The sequence below is a fragment of the Carassius gibelio genome, chromosome B3 (assembly GCF_023724105.1).
Source record: "Carassius gibelio isolate Cgi1373 ecotype wild population from Czech Republic chromosome B3, carGib1.2-hapl.c, whole genome shotgun sequence".
NCBI lineage: Eukaryota > Metazoa > Chordata > Actinopteri > Cypriniformes > Cyprinidae > Carassius > Carassius gibelio.
In genome coordinates this window covers 52,810,137-52,833,476 of record NC_068398.1, presented here as the reverse complement: position 1 = coordinate 52,833,476, position 23,340 = coordinate 52,810,137, and the positions used below count along the sequence as shown (strand labels likewise).

The 23,340-nt window shown below is 37.0% G+C and overlaps 4 protein-coding genes across 8 annotated transcripts in view; 1 reads left to right on the top strand and 3 right to left on the bottom strand.

The window, feature by feature from the left end:
* LOC127951933 (gastrula zinc finger protein XlCGF7.1-like) overlaps positions 1-23,340 on the top strand; it is a 201,111-nt gene that overhangs the window by 15,192 nt on the left and 162,579 nt on the right. The gene's annotated exons all lie outside the window — the stretch shown is intronic.
* LOC127951937 (gastrula zinc finger protein XlCGF7.1-like) overlaps positions 1-23,340 on the bottom strand; it is a 201,670-nt gene that overhangs the window by 51,496 nt on the left and 126,834 nt on the right. The gene's annotated exons all lie outside the window — the stretch shown is intronic.
* LOC127951939 (uncharacterized) lies at positions 4,623-7,930 on the bottom strand. Of its 4 annotated transcripts, XM_052550102.1 has the most exons (12): positions 7,797-7,930; positions 7,668-7,715; positions 7,483-7,566; positions 7,336-7,401; positions 6,758-6,816; positions 6,602-6,652; positions 6,351-6,395; positions 6,211-6,272; positions 5,764-5,837; positions 5,621-5,661; positions 5,358-5,511; positions 4,623-5,235 (listed from the first exon to the last, which is right to left on the bottom strand). In XM_052550102.1, exons 4-12 carry the CDS (start codon positions 7,337-7,339, stop codon positions 4,994-4,996), a joined length of 732 nt encoding a protein of 243 aa, XP_052406062.1. In that variant the 5' UTR covers positions 7,340-7,401; positions 7,483-7,566; positions 7,668-7,715; positions 7,797-7,930; the 3' UTR covers positions 4,623-4,993. The 4 variants fall into 4 exon arrangements, with proteins under 4 accessions (XP_052406062.1, XP_052406060.1, XP_052406061.1 ...); XM_052550100.1 differs by having other exon boundaries at positions 6,758-7,401; XM_052550101.1 differs by having other exon boundaries at positions 5,785-5,837; positions 6,758-7,401.
* Positions 7,897-12,840, bottom strand: LOC127953099 (HMG domain-containing protein 3). The gene is made up of 10 exons (XM_052551993.1): positions 12,635-12,840; positions 12,231-12,390; positions 10,429-10,568; positions 10,126-10,330; positions 9,940-10,044; positions 9,656-9,846; positions 9,441-9,582; positions 8,285-8,932; positions 8,125-8,196; positions 7,897-8,036 (listed from the first exon to the last, which is right to left on the bottom strand). Exons 2-10 carry the CDS (start codon positions 12,388-12,390, stop codon positions 7,897-7,899), a joined length of 1,803 nt encoding a protein of 600 aa, XP_052407953.1. The 5' UTR covers positions 12,635-12,840.

The following is a 23,340-nucleotide window of genomic DNA, read 5'->3' as shown; positions in this document are numbered from 1 at the left end:
TAGATCATGCATGTGCACACACACCTATTTTACCAATTAAGCTATTAGACTTTTTTTTTTAATTTTAGGGTCCCAAAAAAAAAAAACCTTTTCATCTTGCCCACTGATCTATATTCATCTTTGTATAAATCAGTGAATTTGCCATTATGATGTAATCTAGTGACATTTAGCTACCAGTTTTAGCTACTTTCAGTTGAAAGCAGTTGGCAACACTGCTAGAGATGTTTCTTAAAACAGGATCTACATATACAGGTGCAGCTCAATAAATTAGAATGCTGTGGAAAAGTTAATTTCAGTAATTCAACTCAAAATGTGAAACTTGTGTTTTAAACTACTTCAGTCTGTGTACACTGAATTTAAGTCTTTGGTTTCCTTTAATTGTGATGATTTTGGCTCACATTTAACAAAAACCCACCAACTCACTATCTTAACAAGTTAGAATACTCCATAAGACCAATAATATAAAAAAAATGGTGAATTGTTGGCCTTCTGGAAAGTATGTTCAATTACTGTACATGCACTCAATACTTGGTAGGGGCTCCTTTTGCTTTAATTACTGACTCAATTCATTGTGACATGAAGGTGGTATGGAAGCCCAGGTTTCTTTGACAGTGGCCTTCAGCTTATCTGCATTTTTTGGTCTCGTTTCTCATTTTCCTCTTGACAATACCCCATAGATTCTCTCTGGTACTTAGGTCTGGTGGGTTTGTGTTTAGGTCTGGTGCCAGTCAAGCACACCAACACCATGGTCATTTAACCAACTTTTGTTCGAGTTCGAGTCTCGGGCCGGCAGGAATTGTAGGTGGGGGGAGTGCATGTACAGTTCTCTCTCCACTCTCAATACCACGACTTAGGTGCCCTTGAGCAAGGCATCGAACCCCCAACTGCTCCCCGGGCGCTGCAGCATAAATGGCTGCCCACTGCTCCGGGTGTGTGTTCACAGTGTGTGTGTGTGTGTGTTCACTGCTCTGTGTGTGTGCACTTCGGATGGGTTAAATGCAGAGCACAAATTCTGAGTATGGGTCACCATACTTGGCTGAATGTCACGTCACTTTCACTTTCATGACATTGTCTAATGAAATCAAATACACATACGAATAAGGCAATGGTTGTGCTGTGATTCCAGCTATACTTGCATGTAAAATACTGTTTTTTTTAACTAAAAGTGCTGCTCCTCTCTGCACTCGCTGGACAGAACAGTTGAAGAGAGGGGCGTGCGTGCTGGGAAAGCAAGACATTGCGCTCCTGTGGCAGATACCAGAGTGTCTCAAAGACTAATTAAGGTCTAGAATAAAGTCGCTAGATTTGTTGCTAGTCTATTTTTAGGAAAAGAGTTGCTAAGTTGGCAACACTGGCCAAATCCTTTGCACCCCAAATAATCAAACACTGTGGAAACTTAACAATGGACTTCAAGAAACTTGGGCTGTGACCTTTTCCACCCTTCATCCAGACTCTAGGACTTTGGTTTCCAAATGAAATACAAAACTTGCATCTGAAAAGAGGGCTTTGGACCACTGGGCAACAGTCCAGTTCTTCTTCTCCTTAACAGCTAGCTTCTTTGGCAATTAACCCTCTGGAGTCTAAGGGTATTTTTGGGGCCTGGAGAAGTTTTGTCATGCCCTGACATTTGTGCTTTTTTCAGTTTCTTATAAATATCTAAATGGGTAAAATCTAATTTCACTGTAATCAGCACAAACTGGGCTATAATAATATGTGAAATGCATGCATGTACATGATTGTGTTTTTGAGGGAAAAAAAAATGTTATGCGTGGTTAGTGAAAAACTAAAAATGTTAAAACACTTGAATAAGGCCATAAAACACATAAAGAACAATGGTTCCCGGGATTTTTGAGAACTGGAGCTTGTAGCCTAGAATTTTTATTTCTAAATTATGTGAAAATCATGTTGTTTACTCACTCACAGAAAACAATACACTTTTTGTTGGTAAAAGTCATATGCGAGTAGGCGTCAACTATCATGAATATCATTGTGATTTACACCTGAGAAGACAAAGGCCTGCATAATGAGCTGCATAATGAGCCTCTCAGTCAGCTGTCACTGAGAGAGAAGGGTTACAAGAAAGAATGTGAGGACAAAATAAATCTATATAATTTTATGTTTGCAGTTTATTAAGAAAATATTTAATTATCCCACAACATAATGTATTATCCACTTGGGAGAGCAGTTAAACAGTTTATCAGGAACAATCAAAGCTGACTTTCAAACTAGTTTTTTTGCATCATTACTCCAGTCACACAATCCTTCAGAAATCCTTTTAACAATCTGATTTTCTACAAAAAAACAAAAACACATTTATTGTTATTATTATTATCATTATTATTATAATTATTATTTATTAATGTTGAAAAGAGCTGAGAATATTTTTCAGGTTTTTTAGGGGGGATAAATGAAAAAGAACACTTTTTTTGTTACATTTCTTACAGTTACATTTATTTGTTACATTTATATTATTTACATCAAGCTTTTGAATGGTATAGTATTGTATATTGTTATTGAAACTTCACAATATTTTACTTGATTATACATTTAGTCAGGAATTATAGTTTGGAAAAAGTATTTGGAAAAAGTCTAACTAGTAAAATGTTTACACGTTATGTGAAAATTAGTACAAGTATATAAATAAATAAAAAGAGACTTACTCATGTTTATGATCTCTGCTGAATAGAGTGCTTCATTCTTTTTTTTCTGAGGAAATCCATTTCTCAAATCCTCAACCACATCACATCTTTTTGGGGTGAATTATGTCTTATTCCTCTCATCGCGAAGAAAACAGTAAAATAAAAGAACTTGAAGAACAGTCTCGCTGTTTTTTCTTCTGTGTGTGTGTATTCAAGCTTCAGTTTGAATCTGAATAGCGCGTTCAGCGCGGGGGCGTGGTCACATTAGATATAACGAAGGGAGACGTGAAAAACGGACATCGTGTTGTTTTCATATGGATTACTTTATCACAGAATATCTGTTTTTGGCAGCACTTGTTTAGTTTAAAAGTAGACATGTCAAGCTTTCTATAGATATATCTCTCTCTTCGTTGAGTATTCACAGAGTTACAGTTCATTTTAATGACGTGTTTGTAAATGAAGATCAGCGCAGACAAAGGCTGCAGACTGCACACCTTGTGTGTTATCTTTATTTTATAAGTGCACTAAGTTTTGTTGTTATTATGTCTGTATCCAAAAAAAGTAGACCCTTTACAGATTTGATTGATGTATTGCTCTTATCTGTACGGTCAAAACTGAAAGTGTAATTTAAGTTCTTTTTGGGGTTATCAGGAGAAAATGACTCATAACGCGTATATGCGTTAATCGACTCCAGAGGGTTGTGGCTTGTGAAGGGTGTCAATTGCCACGTTTCCACCAAAATTACCCGGAACATTTGTACCAGGAACTTTTTGCCCATGAACTTTTTTTCCTCCCAGCCCTGTTGCTTTCTGCATTTCCACCGTGGTGTAAAGTACCGGGAAGATTAGGCAAATAGATTGGTGACGTAGGTCTGCATGCGTTTCATAATACAAAGTACGCTGGTTTTGGACGTGCATCTCGGTAGTTCAGACTTTGTGCATTTGACTCGGGAGTGTGATGTCCGCGACGACGCAAGTCCGGTAAATCTGCAAACAGCAGCGTACTTGATAACATCAGTCAGCTCACCTTGGCTACTGCAATTTTCCTCACTGTATTTTTACTATGAAACAAAATAGGATATCAAATGCCACTGCCTCCTTTCGTTTTCATTTGAACATAATTATTGCAGCAGAAATGTACTTAGTTCAGGGACTTCGTTCATATATATATATATATATATATATATATATATATATATATATATATATATATATATATATATATATATATATATATATATATATATATATATATATATATATATATATATATATATATATATATATATATATATATATATATATGGGAAGTCGTGGTCTAATGGTTAGAGGGTTGGACTCCCAATCGAAGGGTTGTGGGTTCTAGTCTCGGGCCGGACGGAATTGTAGGTGGGGGGAGTGCATGAACAGCTCTCTCTCCACCTTCAATACCACGACTTAGGTGCCCTTGAGCAAGGCATCGAACCCCCAACTGCTCCCTGGGCGCCGCAGCATAAATCAAGAAGTCCTCACTGCAGCCTGTAGCACGATGACGTAGCTGGATCAGATCCAATACGTGCTGGACGTTGTAACGCGCATGCGCGGTGGTGTTTTGGTGACGTCATAGACGCATGCGCACTACCGATTTATGATTATAATGCGCATGCGCTGGTCTTGAGTGAGACGCATGCTCAATATCGTATTAAGATGATGTTCTTACCTCTATAGTAGTAGTATAGATAAATAGTAATAAGTAATTATTTACATATATTTAAAGATCTGTATTATTTACAGTTTATCTACACACGCAAAATAGTTGTCTGGACAACATTTTAAATCACATGATTTTAAAGTTTTTAAACCTAAATTTGATGGAATAATAGCATAATGTCACCGCAAGTATTTTTTTTTTAAATGTGTGTATATAGAACATTTTAAAATAAAACCATTTTATTTTATTCAGGTCATAATTGCTGTTGAGTGGAAGCAAAAATGAGTCAAGTAATTGTCTCTGTAATTTTAATCCTAAAAGGAACAATACAATAAAGGCTGTATACAACTTAAAATACCAGTACACACTCATGGGGAAAACGCAAAAATATTAACAGCAACAAGGAAAAATAAAAACTTGTCAGATGTCAAAATAAACAAAAGTGCTATATATATATATATATAAAAATGATATTTTGTCTGGTTTTCAACCGTGATCTGTACATAAGATTCCTCTTTATTTGCTGTTAAGTGTCTGCAAGACATGCAAGTACATTTATTAAAAAAATAATAATAAAAGAAAACAAACCCTGAATTTAAGTTCAATATACAAACACAGCAGTCAGATCAAGCAATTGTCACCTAAGTGACAATTCCTATTTAACTTTATAAATTGTTGTCCTTGGGGCTATAGTGATTGCCGTCACAAATGAAGCAGTCTGCTGAGCAGTAACCTTCAAACTCTTTGGTCGAGTAAAATGCACGAAGGATTCCTTTCCTTCCATCTCCAATATAGCCTGGCGGGAAGTCTTTAAATAAGTCCCCACAGCAAAGGCAACTGGTCACTTTATATGGCACTCGGTACATCTCCTTGTAGTCACTGGAGTATGCACTCCAGTTGACAACACCTATTGTAAGAAAGAGATTTAAAACAAAAAGTTCTGAGCAAAGTTTAAAATGCATTTGCAGCTTAAACTTTATGTGTGGAACTATCTACTGGTATAAATAAAAAAATAAAATGAAAACTTACTGTCAAGCCAGGCTAAATGAGCGTCTTTTCTGAATGATGCGTCACAAACAACATCATGGAAAAGCCAGCACGTCAGAGACAGTCTGAAGAAGGCCACATCTCCATCTTCTTTGACCACATTCAAGAGGATGTGTTTCAGGATCTCAGGTGGCATCTGCTGAAAAAAAAAATTTGGTTAATATTATTCAATATAAAATACTAGTCGAATAATAGCATACATTTAAAATGTTAAAAATAACATTTGGAATAGGAAAAACTCCCACCTTACTTATGTAATCAGCTTCTGCTTCCTTTTCCAATTCTCCTTAAGAAAGAATGAAAGAAAGTTCACACCAATACATCAATCATGAAATATTTATGGAAAAAGGAACTTTTATCTTCAGTTGTCAGATTAGTTGTTACAAACCTATTTTAGTTAAAGTTATACCTGTTTTCATTTCTTTGCGCCTTTTTCTGAGTAGCTTTCTTTCAGCATCTGATCTTAAATTACACATAAAAAAAAAAAAACAAACAAGTGAACTAGTTTCCCTAGAAAGTATTTACTCCACACAGGAGAAAAAAAAAAAAAAAAAAAAAATCACCATAAAACACCAAAAACATTACATTTAGTCATTTAGCAGACGCTTTTATCCAAAGCGAGTCATTTAGCAGACGCTTTTATCCAAAGCGACTTACAAATGAGGACAATGGAAGCAATCAAAAGAGCAATGATATATAAATATCAAAATATCAAATACTGTGCAAATTAATATTATTAAAGAGAGGATAAAAAACTGCTACTTCTACTCCTCCATCACCCACTACTACTAATAAATATGTTTTATTTATTGGAAGAACTTGGAAATAGGCTTACTTCACAGGATAATTTGTTAGCAGGAGCAAGCACCACCATCTCCTTACTGCAGCCATGTCAGACTGGAAAATATGCATAATGTAAATCAATCACCCTTTGAGAATAAACTTTTTGCCAAATTATTAATTTTGATAGCTCACCTCAGAAAAATCAAAGATGCCTCCCATTACAACATAGAGTGTGTACTGTAACATTAATAGTAAGTTACATCAAAACAGACATAAACAATAGTAATCAACTTTAAATGGTTTTGTTTGACTGTATCAATATCTTAAGTTTGTTGGATATTGATTTTGCTCAAACTAAAAAATAAATTAACAATTAAAGACAGCAATCTGACAAATCTATCAAGGAAAATAAACATTACTTATTGTTAAACAATTCTTCCTACCATCAACACAAACACTCCACAATTATTTGACCAATTCTGCCTTGGAGCACCCTGTTGAGTTAAATTGAAATAAACATGTTGTAATTATTCAAAAACTAACAATGTGTTTGAATATCTAAAATGGAATTTAGTGATGGCAACAAGAAAACTGCTTACGTTGAGATCATCACGTCCATACTCTTTCCACAGCCCAGGATGTAGTTGCTGTGCAAGTACTCTACAAAGCATTGAAACAACAACTAAAACAAAAACTGAACAAAAATAATAATAAAATACTAATAAACAAACTGGGGTGGAACAAATCCCCAAACAAATTATTGGCTCATTTATCATCGTTTAAACAATGTTTTCTTTGAACTATAAAATATAATTCCAGCGATAAGGTAGATTTAAATAGTTTAAGCATTAATGAAAAATGAGCCATAAAAAATAAAAAAATAAAAAATGCATGCAAAAGGATGTATGGCACAAAACAGAACTACCATAATCCTGAACTTCTTTTGAACTCTTAATATTTTTTCTGAAAAAACCTGTAGGGATCAATGTAACGACAATCGCTGAAGTCAGTGCCGTGCAGTGAATCAAGCAAATACATCTCTCTGCTTTTTGGTTTCATGATCTGTAAAACTAGTTCTATTAAATGATTCTTGGAAGATACAACTGTTAGTTATGTCAAAATATCTCAGTGTTACTTGCATTAAGGAGAACTGATAATTTAAACAAAATAGACTTACACATATCATCCAATGGTTTGATGCCCAGGAAGGGAGTAAGATGAAGTCACATTCTGCTATATGGTCCTTATACAGACAACAAACATTTTTAAATAGCACCTAAAATGACCCTAGTTAACTTCTATTAAAAATTTCAGTCATACTTACAGGTAAGTTAGCTGAAGGGTCTGCACACAATGGTGGCAACCATGTCACCGTCACATACGAGCTAAAACAATGGACCTTTATGTTCTGTTAGATACCATTTAAAATTACAGTTAATAAAGGATCACTTGTGCACACTTTCTCACTCCAAAAAAAAACAGTTCTACACAGAAGATATAAAATATTACCTTTAAATCAGCAATATCTCTGACCATTGAAAGGCAGGCATTCAAAATCTGTAATAATTTGAGAGAAAACAAATTTAATATTCACTTATCACAAAACAAAAGCATGATATTGAATGTGATTATACTCACAGTCCCTTCAACATCATTTGGATGTCCCAAGGTAATAAAATCTGATCTGTTCAGAATTGTTGCTCCTACTTGAGCCAAAAATTGTTGTCGTGATTCCTTTTCATTTAAAGCATTTTCTATCTAGAAAAACGAAACATACCATCTTTATTTGGTCACTGCTTTGTGGATGCATCCAGCATGCCCTGTTTGGCTGCACATTTCGTAGGGCTGTCATGTCAATCACTGAACCTTGGCTGGGGCCTGAAAAGAGAGAAAATATTATGATCCAACTGTATTTATTAAGTGAAGTGAGATTTTGCAAGTGCGGTGTTATAATGACATTACTTACAGTGTACTTGGTCTATTTGTGTAATATCACAGGTGTGTCTTTCACTATCATTTAGGGACTGTGGAGGTGTACCTTCACATAAAGTACAAGACAAAGTGATTTTTACAATACATGAAAAAATGAATGGTCATTGTAAGTTTAAAAAAAAAAAAAAAGTTACCCAGTACTATCTGACCATAACCATTGAAGGTTAACTGATCACTTGGTGATACAATTTTTCTTAGGCTGTCCTCCATGTTCTTATTCTGTGCTGTGTTATAGTGGTGAATGATGTTGCGCATCAAAAATGTGTGTCCAGATGGCGTGAGCATGTTCAAGAAATAATTGTTCTTGCGCATTGAACCAAAAAGTTGCTCTGCGGTTTGAGTATTTACCCATCCACAGAGTTCTGGGACTACTTGGATTCTCCTAAGAGCATCTCTTGGGTCTTTGGTGTTAAATTCATGAAATCTGTCATACAGAGCATAATGCTCTGATGATCCTGTCAAAGGATGGCAGTTGATATCCTCCTCCTCCTTCTTATTTTTCAACCATGGTAGATTAACTTTGAGCTTGCCTTCCTTTGCTAGCTGGATATTTGCTGTAGTGGGTTCAGCAAGTCTCCCTTCATGGGGACTGAAAGGTAGAGAATCTGCTTTCCGTAGATTAACGTGTGCTGCAAGTCCTCTAGCAAAGTCATATATTACCACATTAGGAAAGTGCTTCCAACTCAGCAGCAAGTCTGCAAAGTCTCTGGGAGACTCTGCTCTTATGTTGAATTTGATGGAATACACTATTCCACATGGACATGTAATGACTGCCCAGCCACCTAAGAGAAATGTACAAAAGCACAATTTAAAGAAAGTACAATGTAAAGAAATATATGTAAAAATCATTACAATTACAAAAAAATAAAATAAAAATAAAAATAACACTTCAACTATTAACTTATATATATATATATATATATATATATATATATATATATATATATATATATATAAAATTTAGTTTATTTTTTTCATTAGGTTTTCATAATTTCTTCATACCTGTGAATCTACCTACTTTTACCAACAATTTGTCAGTGGGTGGACTCAGAGACTAGTTTCCTCAGTGTTAATTAACCCATGTATAAATTGCAAGTAGGTTCTTATAGCAAATGAAATATTGCATCTTCCAATGAATGCTTTGCTGAAAATTAAATGTCCATCAGGATACATTTTTAAACTCCAGGGACATTATTATTATTTTTTTCCAATCAAAGCTACATATGTATGCATTATTAAATGAATTATTATTATTATTATTATATAGACATTTAAGAGATGACAATTTACCAGAAGCACCCCAAATCTGCTGGAAGATTTTGTCGTACGCAGAACGGTTTTGCATCTCTGTTCGCAAACGTAACACAAGATCCATCCTTGATCCCTTTGTGTCCAATCCACATTCTTTGCACAGCTTCCTCACTGCATCAACCTAAACATGACAGGCTTTGGTTAAAACCATAATTGTTGCAAAACATAATTAGATGTTGTGCATGTGTTCTTACCTTAAGATTAAAGAGCTCATCACCTAACCTTTCCTCTGTGACGTCAAGATCTGGAACATCACAGGACTTTGTTTTTTGTAGTTTTGCATGCTCAGTGTTTAGAACAATGTCTGACTTTCGGGTGTTAGGTCCAATCCAAGGAGCCCAACAATCATAACTTGGGCAAACTACAAAGGGATTTTTCCTGCCACCTTAAGAGAAATACAGAGTGTATAAGTACATTAAAGAAAATTAGTTTCTTTAGTTACATAGACCTAAATAATATTACACATTAAATAACTTACTTGAAAGAAATCCCCGGCCAATCATCTCCATCGTTACGGATTCCCAAAAAGAGACAATGTTTGTATCACCCTTGAAATCTGATGGTGGTGTGGCTATTTCACTGACTGCAAAACACAAACTCAGAAATCAGGAACATGCCGTTTTTAGAAAGCATTTGTAATACAATGTACACAACACATACTTACAAGGAATACTGAAGACACCTTTCTTGTGGAGATCCATAATCACCACTTTGGGGTAATATCCACAATTGATGCAGGTGTAAGAATAAACATGGCTGCTCAAGGCTTCAAAGTGGAGGTAAGCATGGAGCACTGTGTCTTTGCTGGGGAATTTTGCTTTAGCAGTGGCTTCAAGTATGCTCATTACTCTGCTGACAGCAGTGTGATTCTAGGCATATTCACAGAGTATAAAGAAGAAAGATTATGTTACATGGCATAATACTTATTACACAAAACCATATCAACATCAATAGTTACACATATTACCTGAAGAGCATTGCGAAGAATTACACACAAGTGAAGAGAAAGCAGAAGGTGGTCATTGAAGTTATGGATACCATCAGTGAATTCCTGGTACCTGTACATCATGCTGCAGTTGCTACATACTTTGTAGTAAGTTGAAATTCCTTAACAGAGAGCATAAAAGTTAAATACAAAATAACAGTAAAATAACACTCTTTAAACAATTTGAATGTTCCATTTAACAATATTTACCTTCAACTACCCCAGTAAAGGTCAGAATCTTTGCTCGTGAGGTTATAATAATTGGCTCGCTTAGAACATGATTACCCTCACATTCGGAGCAGAATGTTTCTTCAGGAATTAGTTGGTGTCTAAATTCACTTCCATGTTGTAGACCACTAACCAAATTTTGAGGAAGGTCCACAGGCAGAGATTTATTTTTCATCAAATAGCGCACTATCCTCTCTATTCCATTATCATTAGGTGGGTACTGATGATCACTACAGTCACCCACATTCTCAGACTGCTGCTGAGGTATCTGCATGGAATCAATCCTTTCGGTGGTCTTCACCTTCTGGAAGAGAGCTCTCTGACTTTGAAACAAATGCCATTTAGCTATTGCTTTGTGAATACATGACTGTTTTGTTTTATTACATGGACAGGCCCATGTGATCTTCTTACTGTCATATACAACAGTCACTCTTCCAAGTCTGCAGTAATAAGACATTTTTGGCTCATACACTGATATGTATTTTTTTGTTGAGGGCCCAGCAAATGTGATCGCTACAGAAAGTGGCACATCATCTTTGTTTGCCAAACACTGCCTTTCGATGCATGCATCTCTCCTACTTTCTCCAAACCATTTTTCTTTCACCATCTCATTTAGGGTTTCCTCTTTGAGATTAACAGCATTGCCATCATCTTTGGGACAGAAAGCTAAGGACATGAGATGGCAGCACTCAAATGGTTTCAGGCCACTCCTTTGTGCAAAATCCGCATTAGCATTACATTGGTCTAGTTCACACATAACTTTGTCATTCACACCCCAGATCTTTTTTTGAACATGGATGGGTATTGACGGTGCACTGAAAGATTTTGCTACTGCAAAAATTCCATGCTTACTGTCAATGACCTGACAAAATAAATGTCGTTGTAATGTGATGGCCTCTTTAACTGTGGTGTGCTTTCTTCTAATGTGAACTCGCAAGTTCTTTTTATTCAATTCCATATCACAATGATCACATCTGATTCTGTTCTTCTTTGGTTGAGGACGCTTTGCTGTTGGTTGCTCTGGTGGAACAAGGACAGAGGAAATAGTCGGAGACGGAAGTACTTGAGTGGATGCAGAAAGAGGGAATGGAGCTTCAGAAAGAGGGCACGTTGTCACAGGTTGCAAAGGTTGACATAAGGGACTTGTCCAAAACTGTGTCATTGCTGGAGACTGAAACACTGATGTAACTGGAGATGAAGATGTTTGGATAGCCATGGGGCAAGACAGGGGAGGCGCCTGTGTAATGACATGAGAAGTCTGTGCTGAAATAGTAGAAAGTGGAGCAGTGGCTGCTGGGCTATGCAGGAATGGAGATTGAGCTTCCTGCCCAGGAATAGCCAACTTTTGTTTACATTTTTTAAGATGAGTAATTAACTGCACTTTTCTTATTACTGTAGCAGGACAGTAACAGCAATGAAAATGTGCATTTTCTCTACAGTGTGAATTGCACTTAACAATCACAAAATCTGGGGGGGGGGGGAAACAGACATATGACATTACTCTGATCAAATTTTATAAAGCAAAATAAAATTAGTAGAGGTGAAATTATACTCACCATCATGATTTACTGCCAATTTTAGATGATTCTCTACATGGTTATCAATGGATAGTTGTGATGTGGTTTTGTACGTCTCACAAAAAGGGCAGTGGTACTGGTTACAGCACCTTGTGCACCTTGAAATTACTGGACAACTGCCCTTTTTAAAGACATTCATCTAGAACAATGCAATAACAAATAAGTATTCATTAGCCGAGCAAAATCAGGTTAATTTTACATTAGCCCTGCAGTCTATCCATATAGTACTGAAGTATAAGATTAAAATAAGAATCGCTGTGAGCATTATGCAAGTCATGTCAGCTAAACACGTTTACAACGCTTCGGATACATAACACTTCACAAGACTATACATGTTGAAACAACAAAACATTAAATGAAGATTAGAAAGATTAATTACCTACCGATAAACAATCACTGTTAATTAATCCACCGTTTTCTGTAGACTCTTCTAGGAAGACCAAAGCACGTGCGATCGTTTACCAACTCTCTACTGCGCATGCGTCTATGACGTCACCGAAACACACCACCGCGCATGCTCGTAACAACGTCCAGTACGTATTGGATCTGATCCAGCTACGTCATCGTGCTACAGGCTGCAGCGAGGACAGTCTCGCATAAATGGCTGCCCACTGCTCCGGGTGTGTGCTCACAGTGTGTGTGTTTGTGTTCACTGCTCTGTGTGTGTGCATTTCGGATGGGTTAAATGCAGAGCACAAATTCTGAGTATGGGTCACCATACTTGGCTGAATGTCACTTCACTTTCACTTCACTTTCACTTTTTTATATATATATATATATATATATGTCTATATAAATATAAAACATCAATAGCTTTGATTACACAATAATAGCGAGCTGATTTGCACTCAAACAGATGATAATCATTCAGATACAGCCACATTCCCCATAAAACACACACACACATATGAAAATTGTTGAAAAAAAACCAATCACTAAGTTATGCCTCTATCAGATGACAGGTGCATTATATTTAGTTTTAGTTATTTTTTTCTTTTTTAATAAAATAATACAAAGAAACACAGAAGCTGCGTATAAAAGTGGAATAGAAGCTCAGAGGGACCTATCTATAATCTACAGTCTAACTAATACTACCTAGCTATCTATCTATCTGTCTGTCTGTCTGTCTGTCTGTCTGTCTGTCTATTATTTTTAAGCCTTTAAAACTACTTTAAAAAACTATTTCAGACTGAAACCATCAAACTAAAAACTTTTAAAACTTTTTCAAACTTTCTAGTCGGGCTTTCTCAAGCCAACTTAAAGTTTGTCTAGGCAAACTTTTTTTTTTTATCCAGTTACTAATTACATATTCAACAATGTAGTTTGATTACTGCACAATTAATTAAATTACTCTTAATTACTTATTACTAATTACTTCCTAAATCAGTCTTGACAATTTAATGATACAAGAATGGACATGACATACAACAGTTCTTTTAATTCTTTCAATTTAATCATTCAGCCTGTGCTTAGTAACACTTTATTTATTTTTTCTAATTTATTAACAGTTAAAAGGTTAAAACTGATCTTGAAAAACTGAGTGACCACATTTCTACATTAAACTCTGTAAAATGTTAAGTTGGTCGTACTGCTATGCACTTAATGCCTCATCTGTGATCATTCTTCAATAAGTTTCATTAGTTAATTACATTAGTTAAAAAATATAAATAACACAAATAATAATGAACAATATTTCCACAGCATTTATTAATTTTACTTTGTTAACTTCAGCATTTACTTATGAACAATGAATGACTCGATTTTTATTGACATTAACAAAGATTAATAAATTGTGTAATAAATATATTGTTCGTTGTTTATCCATGTTAGTTAATACATTAATGTTAACTAATGACATCTTACTGTAAAGTGTTACCATTAATATTTATTCATCATACTGTTGAACTTGACAGTATTTTCTCTCTTGTTATTTGTGAAAGTGACATGACATACAGCCAAGTATTGTGACCCATACTCAGAATTCGTGCTCTGCATTTAACCCATCCAAAGTGCACACAAACACCGTGAACACACACACACACACACACACCGTGAATACACACCCGGAGCAGTGGGCAGCCATTAATGCTGCAGCGCCTGGGGAGCAGTTGGGGGTTCAGTGCCTTGCTCAAGGGCACCTCACTCGTGGTATTGCCAGCCCGAGACTCGAACCCACAACCCTAGGGTTAGGAATCAAACTCTAACCTCTAGCCTGTAACAACTAGGCCACAACTTCCCACATAGGCTTCAAAGAAGATGGAGAAAGCCAGAGTCTTGTGTCCTGCGTTTATCCTTATGTCCATGGGGTGAAAAAGAAAAACTCAATAAACAAAGTAAAAAATCATATTACTGATATCTTTTTTACCCCCCAAGGTTTCTATAGTATTGATACTGATACTTTTATTTTTGGTACTTGCCGATACCAAGTACCGATACCGTTATTTTTATTGCATTTGTAATTTTTTTAAATTTTGGGTACAGAAACTAAAACAGTATGTATAATGTTAGCTGGTTGACTTAATTTATTAAATAGTAGGGGTTGCACGACTACTGATTTCTGCTAGTCAATTTCTAATGTAAAAAAAATCTCTAGCTACTCGACTACTTGTGGTTCATGCTACTGTAAATAAAAAGACATTAAATAGTTCATAGCCGTATGCAACAGTTACATGTGTAAATTGTCAAAACTTTATAATTATGACATTACGTATTGAAACATAATATGTATTGAAACATAATAATAATATTATATAACATATAACAGCCAGTATTTGTATCTGTAAAAATAACATTTTTCATATCTGCATTCGGATACAACGTAGTACAGTTACTTGATAAGACCGTTAAGACTTTTTATCTTCTTTTTTCATAGTTATCACTGAACAAGTATGCCGTGTTAAAATAAAATAATTATTAATTTATAAAATAATATTTATCATTCAAGCAGAGAGATGTCATGAGGAACGTTTAGTGATCATTTGAACTCGACTGAATTAAAAAAAAAACATTTTAAACTTTTTTTCATAGTTTGGCTGGTCCTGCGACTTATAGTCAGGTGCGACTTATTTATCAAAATTAATTTGACATGAACCAAGAGAAATGAACTAAGAAACCTGAGAAAACATTACCATCTCCAGCCGCGAGAGGGCGCTCTATGCTGCTCAGTGCTCCTGTAGTCTACACTGAAGACATAGAGCGCCCTCTCGCGGCTGTAAACGGTAATGTTTCTCTTGTTTCTAAATAAATGCGACTTATAGTCCGGGGGCCCGTTCTTCGTACGTCGCTTATTACATCCGAGATCAAATGACACATCCAAGATGATATCATCGTGGCAATCATGATCTGGCCAATTGAGTTTTTCGAACACACCTGTTGTGTATTATTAGTATTGCTGGATTGAGTTATCTGAGATAATTGCGCGTTCATGTGTTGGCTTAAAAGGGGATATGTATCGATACTGAACCATGATCAGCAGTGCAGCGATTGGCGGGTGGCAAGACGGCAATGTAATGACATCATAAAATTTAAAATGACACCCGACGAAAAACTTGACAAATTTCTGGTCTTTTATAAGGAAACAGCCAAGCAAACAAAACTACATAAATGTTATAATAGATACATGAAACAGATAATAGATACATGTTTTTATTTAATTAGAATTTTTTTCATGATTCCCAATTATTTAGATTCGCAATTTATAATAGTTGTGCAGTCTTTACATTTTTATTTCAATGTAGAAATTATCTATTCATTTCATTTTATATTTGGACAGATTTGTTACGTGACCGCATTAATCAAAGTTTCTTAAAGGCGCAATATGTAATTTTTCTGCTTTAAAAATAGCAGAAATCACTATATCTATGTTATATATTTTTTTGTTGTGTACTTACATCATCCCGACAGTTTCAACGAACTTTCAAATCCCGAGAAAATTATAGTTTAATTAGAAGACATGGCACGTTTCTTTATTTCCGTTTTGTCGCCCGTCTATGGCATCATATAAACTTTGACCCCTCTAGTTTATCTAACTTCCTGCGGAACCGCCAAATACAAAGGTGAACAGAAACAAAGACGAAACGAAGAAAAAAAAGTAGTAGCCTTGATCGAGACTATTATATTTTATATTTATATTGTTTATATTCGTATTTAAACCTCAATCAATAACTTAGTTATGGATCATGATTATGCTTTGCCTGCACGTTCTGTGAAGCGCAAACGTACGGGTGAAATAAATGACCCAAGATGGTTTTGGGACAAGAAAAGCAACAAGACACGGGTAAATATTGGAGTTGCATTTCCAAGATAGAGAGAGCTTCGTGACAAGCTGAAACTACAGAGAGATGCCGAACTCGCTTGCATTCTGATAAACAGGTATGCATCCATTCAGCTAACTTTATCTATCCGTATATTTTGTGAAACGATGATGTCTTGTGTAAAACGCAGACGGACTAGCTCTCATGTAAATCTACATTTGTTCTATATCTAGCTGAATAAAGTAGCTTCAAATGCAGTTCTCTAACTTGTTCGATATCATAGTATAACGTAATTATAATTATTAACGAAAGGCGACTGTGTTTTTTAACATATATTACTACTAGCTAGATGGAATATTGATTTGATAGGGGTCTCATAATTCATATAGACGGTTTCATCGGGCGCACGCGCCTGGACCTAAGTTAACTTCCGATCTGTGTTGTGTAAATCGGTCTGGCTGCAGTGCCTTCTACAAACGCAGTTAAAGGCAAGGTGATGAGTAGACTGAAGTTGGGCTCAGGTGGTTGTGCTGTGGGATGTGTTTCCCAAACATTTATTTATTTTTGGAGACTCGCCACAATTTTAAAACTTTAAAAATGTAAAAAATCTTTTTTCAAAAAGGCTTCATTGAATAAACGTGCAGTAAGTAACGTTACTCATGTTTAATAATAATAATTCCTTACATTTATATGTTTAAATATCAAAACGAGGCACAGGTGTTTTTATATCGCTGTATTTCTGAAGGAAGACTTGCATGTTATATGCCTGATAGCAGCGTATGAGCATACCAGCTCTGCTTTGTTTACAGCTGTTACTGGGGAAACCTCTATTTCTCGCGCTTTATGTCTATGCTTTAAAACATCTCCTGTTGGCAAATAATGACTTTGCATTTTCATTAAGTCCGCCTGATCCACACAGAAAACACATTTTGTTTGTTATCAAAAAATATCTACTCTAGAGGGACTTGGCTGTTGTTATTGATTCTATTTGGAAGTCTACCGGAAGTTAAGTTAGGTCCACAAAAGCGCTCATGCTCAGTAATGTTTGTTTATGTTGTTGCCGTTGAAACCGTCTATATCTCTCCGTTCGAAAAGACGTGATTGTCAAAATACTAAGTTAGAATGAGTGAGGAATGATAGGGAGCGACAGAGCGCGTGTTCCAATGAACAACAACTCCCATGAGCCTTACACTCTTTCCCGACGTCATCAAAGTACGTCTTATGTTATTATTTTGATTGAGTGACCCCTGGTGGCCAAAAATTCCATACTATACGTTTAAGGGTCAATATCATGTTATCTGCATCTCCTGCGCTCATCAAGCCACTCTTATAATAGCAGTCATCACTCAAAATAATGCACGACTATATTATCTGTATAGCATGTGTGTAAGACTCTAATACAATTATGAAGTAATAATTTTATGACAAATGAATATTTCAGTGAGTAAAACTGGCTGTGTCTCTAGTAGGCTGTTATGGACTACACAGCATTTTTATATTATTTTAAAATATTTTTTTAATGATTATTATTTTAAATTATTGTCCCTGGATCAGTACGATACTCTTGTAATAAAGTAGCGGTGGTAGCAGACATATTTTGAGTATCAGTTCTGGTTGAAAAGAAGCGATCTAATCCTGTTTACATGAAATAAGCTGCTCCCGAGCAGGTTTAAGCTTACGGACCTGTTGCTATGACAGCAGCTCCGGGATGAGCTTCGAAGAACCAAATGATCCAAGATCACGCCAAATCATCATCAATCAAATCCAGCTAAATTAGTTAGCGACGTACGAAGAATGGGCCCCAGTGCGACTTATATATGTTTTTTTCCTCATCATGACGTATTTTTGGACTGGTGCGACTTATAGTCAGGTGCGACTTATAGTCAGAAAAATACGGTATGCACGTCAGTAAGAAGTGTAGAAATATAAGCTGTAGCGTAACCATAAATAGTACATAATTAACAATAAATACAGATAACACAAATTAAATATGTTGTTAAAGGGTTATGTACTATACCTTCAGATCGGACCACTTTTTTTTTAGTTCTGTCTCACTGATGCAGTTGACAGTTGACAGTGTACTCGATGGCGCCGCGCATGGCTGCTTCAGTGCTTGGCTCTCCAGTGTTTGTACTGTTTCTGTTAGTTTTTCCTGTTTTTTGTTTAACAAACACGATCAGTTTCACCAGGGATGAACTGCTGAACATTCGGCAGAACACACCACAAGATCTTTTACCGGATTTAAATTATTCAGACGTTTTACTGAACGTTGTTATCGGAGGAGCGGCGGCGCTGATCAAGCGCTTTAGGACGCGCAGACGGGGGAAGCGAGCGGGAGCGCTCGTCAGACTCAGGAAGCGCGGATTTCGAACGCCGTTGCCTAGCATCCATCTGGCAAATCTCTGCTCTCTACCCAACAAAACAGACGAACTCCTTCTGCTCTCTCGGACAAATAAGGATTTCTCTCACTCTGCTGCTCTGTGTTTCACGGAAACCTGGCTGAATGACGCCATACCGGACAGCGCGCTCCATCTGCCGGGCTTTCAGCTGTTCAGAGCGGATCACGAATCAGAATCGACGGGGAAATCGCGCGGCGGCGGGACATGCTTTTTACATCAATGAGCGGTGGTGTAGAGATGTAACTGTGTTAAAGAAGATGTGCTGTCCTGATCTAGAAATGCAGTTTGTCAACTGCAAGCCGTTCTATTCGCCGCGGAGTTTCACTCGTTCATTCTGGTTAGTGTTTACATCCATCCGCAAGCGCACGTGAGCTCAGCTTTACAGAAACTCGCTGATCAGATCACAGAGACAGAACAACAACACCCGGACTCTGTTTTAATCATTCTTGGGGACTTTAATAAAGCCAATCTCTCCCGTGAACTGCCAAAATACAGACAGCATGTTACATGTCCCACCAGAGACCGTAATATATTGGATCACTGCTACACCACAATAAAGGACGCATATCACTCTGTTCCATGAGCAGCTTTGGGAAGTTCTGATCACTGTCTGATTCATCTTATACCATCCTACAAGCAGAAACTTAAATCTGCTAAACCTGTAGTAAGGACTGTGAAGAGATGGACCAGCGAAACAGAGCAGGATTTACAATCTTTTTTTGACCTCACTGATTGGAGTGTTTTTGAAGCTGCTACCACCGATCTGGACGAACTCACAGAGACCGTAACATCCTATATTAGTTTCTGTGAGGATGTATGCATTCCTACCAGGACTTATTTAACATTCAACAATGATAAGCCATGGTTTACAGTAAGACTCAGACATCTTCGTCAGGCCAAAGAGGATGCCTACAGAAATGGGGACAGGGTCTTGTACAATCAGGCCAGGAACACACTGAACAAAGAGATCAGAGCGGCTAAAAAGACCTACACTAAAAAGTTGGAAGACCAGTTTTCTTCCAACGACTCAACTTCAGTTTGGAGAGGACTGAGGGCCATCACAAACTACAAGACACCATCCCCTTGCACTGAGGCTAATCAACGGCTTGCTAACGACCTGAATGAGTTTTATTGTAGATTTGAAACCCCCAACACCCATTCTGACCATCTCCCTACACAACCAATAACACCTCCTGCAATCCCCCGTTCCACACCTCCTGCTCTTCAAATCTGTGAAGATGATGTGCGCCAGGTCTTCAAGAAGAACAAAAGAAGAAAAGCACCAGGCCTAGATGGCGTTACACCAGCCTGTCTGAAAATCCATATCCCTGGAGTTGTGTGAAGTACCTTCCTGCTTCAAACGCTCCACCATCATCCCCATTCCAAAGGAACCCAAGATAACAGGACTTAACGACTACAGGCCTGTGGCTCTAACATCTGTCGTCATGAAGTCGTTTGAAAAACTGGTTCTGGGTTATCTGAAGGACATCACTGGACCCTTACTGGACCCCCTGCAGTTTGCTTACCGAGCAAACAGGTCCGTGGATGATGCAATCAACATGGGATTGCACTTCATCCTGCAACATCTGGACAAAACAGGGACTTATGTGAGGATCCTGTTTGTGGACTTTAGTTCAGCTTTCAACACCATCATCCCAACAACCATCCAGACCAAACTGACCCAGCTCTCTGTTCCTAGCTCTATCTGTCAGTGGATCACCAGCTTTCTGACAGATAGGCAACAGTTAGTGAGACTGGGGAAATTCACATCAAACAGCTGCTCCACCAACACTGGTGCCCCTCAGGGATGTGTTCTCTCCCCTCTGCTCTTCTCCCTGTACACCAACGACTGCACCTCTAAAGACCCCTCTGTCAAGCTCCTGAAATTTGCAGATGACACTACAGTCATCGGCCTCATCCAGGACGGTGATGAGTCTGCTTACAGACAAGAGGTTGAGCAGCTGGCTGTCTGGTGCAGTCTTAACAACCTGGAGCTGAACATGCTCAAAACAGTGGAGATGATCGTGGACTTTAGGAGAAACCCACCTGCACTTTCCCCACTCACCATCATGAACAGCACTGTGACTGCAGTGGAGTCATTCAGATTCCTGGGAACCACCATTTCTCAGGACCTGAAGTGGGACAATCACATTGACTCCATTGTAAAAAAGGCCCAACAAAGGTTGTACTTCCTTCGCCAGCTGAGGAAGTTTAACTTGCCACAGGAGCTGCTGAAACAGTTCTACTCAGCCGTCATTGAGTCTGTACTGTGTACTTCTATAACTGTCTGGTTTGGCTCAGCAACAAAATCAGACATCAGAAGACTACAGAGAACTGTTCGGACTGCTGAAAGGATTATTGGTGCTCCCCTGCCCACCCTTCAAGAACTGTATACATCCAGAGTGAGGAAAAGGGCTCATAAAATCACTCTGGATCCCTCACATCCAAGTCACCCCATTTTTGAACTTTTGCCATCTGGCCGGCGCCTCAGAGCCGCAAATACCAGAACAGTAAGGCACAAAAACAGTTTCTTCCCCCAGGCAATCTACCTCATGAACAGTTAAATGTTCCCCACTTATGCTTATGCAAACAAAAGTGCAATATCCTTATATTTATTTGTTACCCCTCCATCCTTGTACATCCCTGCATCTTATTCAATCCTATTCCATTATCATTTATAGCACAATTGTTTATACACTTTTCTATTTGCCTATTTTTTTTTTTTTTTTTTTTTTTGTGTGTTGATGTCTCTGTGTACTGGAAGCTTATGTCACTAAAACAAATTCCTTGTATGCGCAAACATACTTGGCAATAAAGCTCTTTCTGATTCTGATTCTGATTCTGATTCAGCAGCAGCAACGCGTTGCCACTCGCATTGCTTCTTTATATTAGTGATCCTACTGCTGTGGCCACCAAATAATGTTGTTTTCCGGGCCTCCACCTCCCCTACAAGTGTGTGTATCTCAGTGTCTGAGAAATTACGTTTTAACAAACGCTGTGAATGCAAGGCTCATTAATATTCAGATTAGCATTCATGAGGTGCTTTGCATTGAATATTTCTGGTTAAAAATGGGCATGTACAGGGTGGGGTATGAGGCTGATTATCGTACGCATACTTGCAGGTAATTCGTGATTTATAAACAGAACATTGCGTACAGGTGTGTGTACGTTCGGTTTTATAAGTGTGAATATTTTTTTGGTGTACACTATTTTTGGCTTTCGAGCACACATACAATTTTTGTATGGATCCTACACATAGTTTTCTAAATAAGACCTCTGATGTCCTAACTACAAATAAAAATACTTCAACAAGTTTATTCCTAAGACTACAAATATTAATGAGTTCATTTTAATCCTTTAATTGGTAACTTGATTGATATTGACATTATTTATAAAAATACAAATTCTTAATTTCGTCCAATTTGCGTAATCTAGTTTAAAGAAACCAAAAGCCTACTTTGATTTCCCATTATCATATTTGACTTTTGATAATGGAGATGTGATTAACTTTTTTCGAAGATAGGCTATCTCTCCTCTCTTTCTTGCAGCTCTCAATTCTGGCATAAGCTCTTTCCTCCTTAAACGCACATGTTCCAGGAAATCTTCATTCAAGTATATGTTTGTATCTTTGAGGTATTTTGCTCTCTCCAGCACTCTTTGTCTTTATACTAAAGACTTTTAACCATGATGTTTCTAGGTCGATTTTTCATCCTTCCTATTCTATGTGCTTTCTCCAAGGTAATTTTAGTTTGATTAAGCTGTAGTTTCTTTTGAATCATTTGTTTTACTTTCTCTTAAGATTCAGACCATTTCTCATTTTGAGACTCTGGAATGCCTTCTATCACTATATTATTCATATTGCCATATATTCATATATATTATGCACTTACCTTCCAAATAATTGGAATACCAAAATAATACCAAAAGAGATTCAGCCGATTTATGTATGTCAGTTGTATCTGATTTACATTCAGTTGAACATTCTCTACAGTTCACTTTTAATTCATCCACCTCCTTCTGAGTGAACTGGAGACTTATCTACAAATCTTCAACCTCCTTCATGAGCTCATTTACTCTCTGACTCATATATGTCATAATAATTTGTGTAAAAGTTGTATAACTTTGTTCTTGTTTCAAAATGTATTCTTTATAATGTGTTTTCTTTTGATCAAGCAGCCCCCATACCTGAGCCAGGGAGATTGTCCTCGTTGCTGTTATTCACGTTCCTAGGCATGTTGTATTTACACGTTATTTTCAGCATTTTCAATTACATTTACATTTAATCATTTAGCAGATTCTTTAACCAAAGCGACTTACAAATAAGAACAATAGAAGCAATCAGATCAACAAGAGAACAACAACAGTATACAATGACAAGTCTTAGTTAGTCTAGTACAGAACGCAAAGCAAGATTTTTAAGCCTGCTTAAATGCTGAG

What these genes read in the sequence shown, in the direction of transcription:
- LOC127953099 (XM_052551993.1), bottom strand. Translation starts at nt 12,390, where the DNA reads ATGAATGTCTTTAAAAAGGGCAGTTGTCCAGTAATTTCAAGGTGCACA. An exon ending in TTCTTCGCAATGCTCTTCAG is followed by an intron (nt 10,331 to 10,428) that starts GTAATATGTGTA and finishes GAATATGCCTAG; the next exon opens with AATCACACTGCTGTCAGCAG. An exon ending in ACAAATAGACCAAGTACACT is followed by an intron (nt 8,037 to 8,124) that starts GTAAGTAATGTC and finishes CTCTCTTTTCAG; the next exon opens with GCCCCAGCCAAGGTTCAGTG.
- LOC127951939 (XM_052550100.1), bottom strand. Translation starts at nt 6,934, where the DNA reads ATGATAAATGAGCCAATAATTTGTTTGGGGATTTGTTCCACCCCAGTT. An exon ending in GCATCTTTGATTTTTCTGAG is followed by an intron (nt 6,273 to 6,350) that starts GTGAGCTATCAA and finishes CATATTTTCCAG; the next exon opens with TCTGACATGGCTGCAGTAAG. An exon ending in CTAACAAATTATCCTGTGAA is followed by an intron (nt 5,838 to 6,210) that starts GTAAGCCTATTT and finishes GTGTAATTTAAG; the next exon opens with ATCAGATGCTGAAAGAAAGC.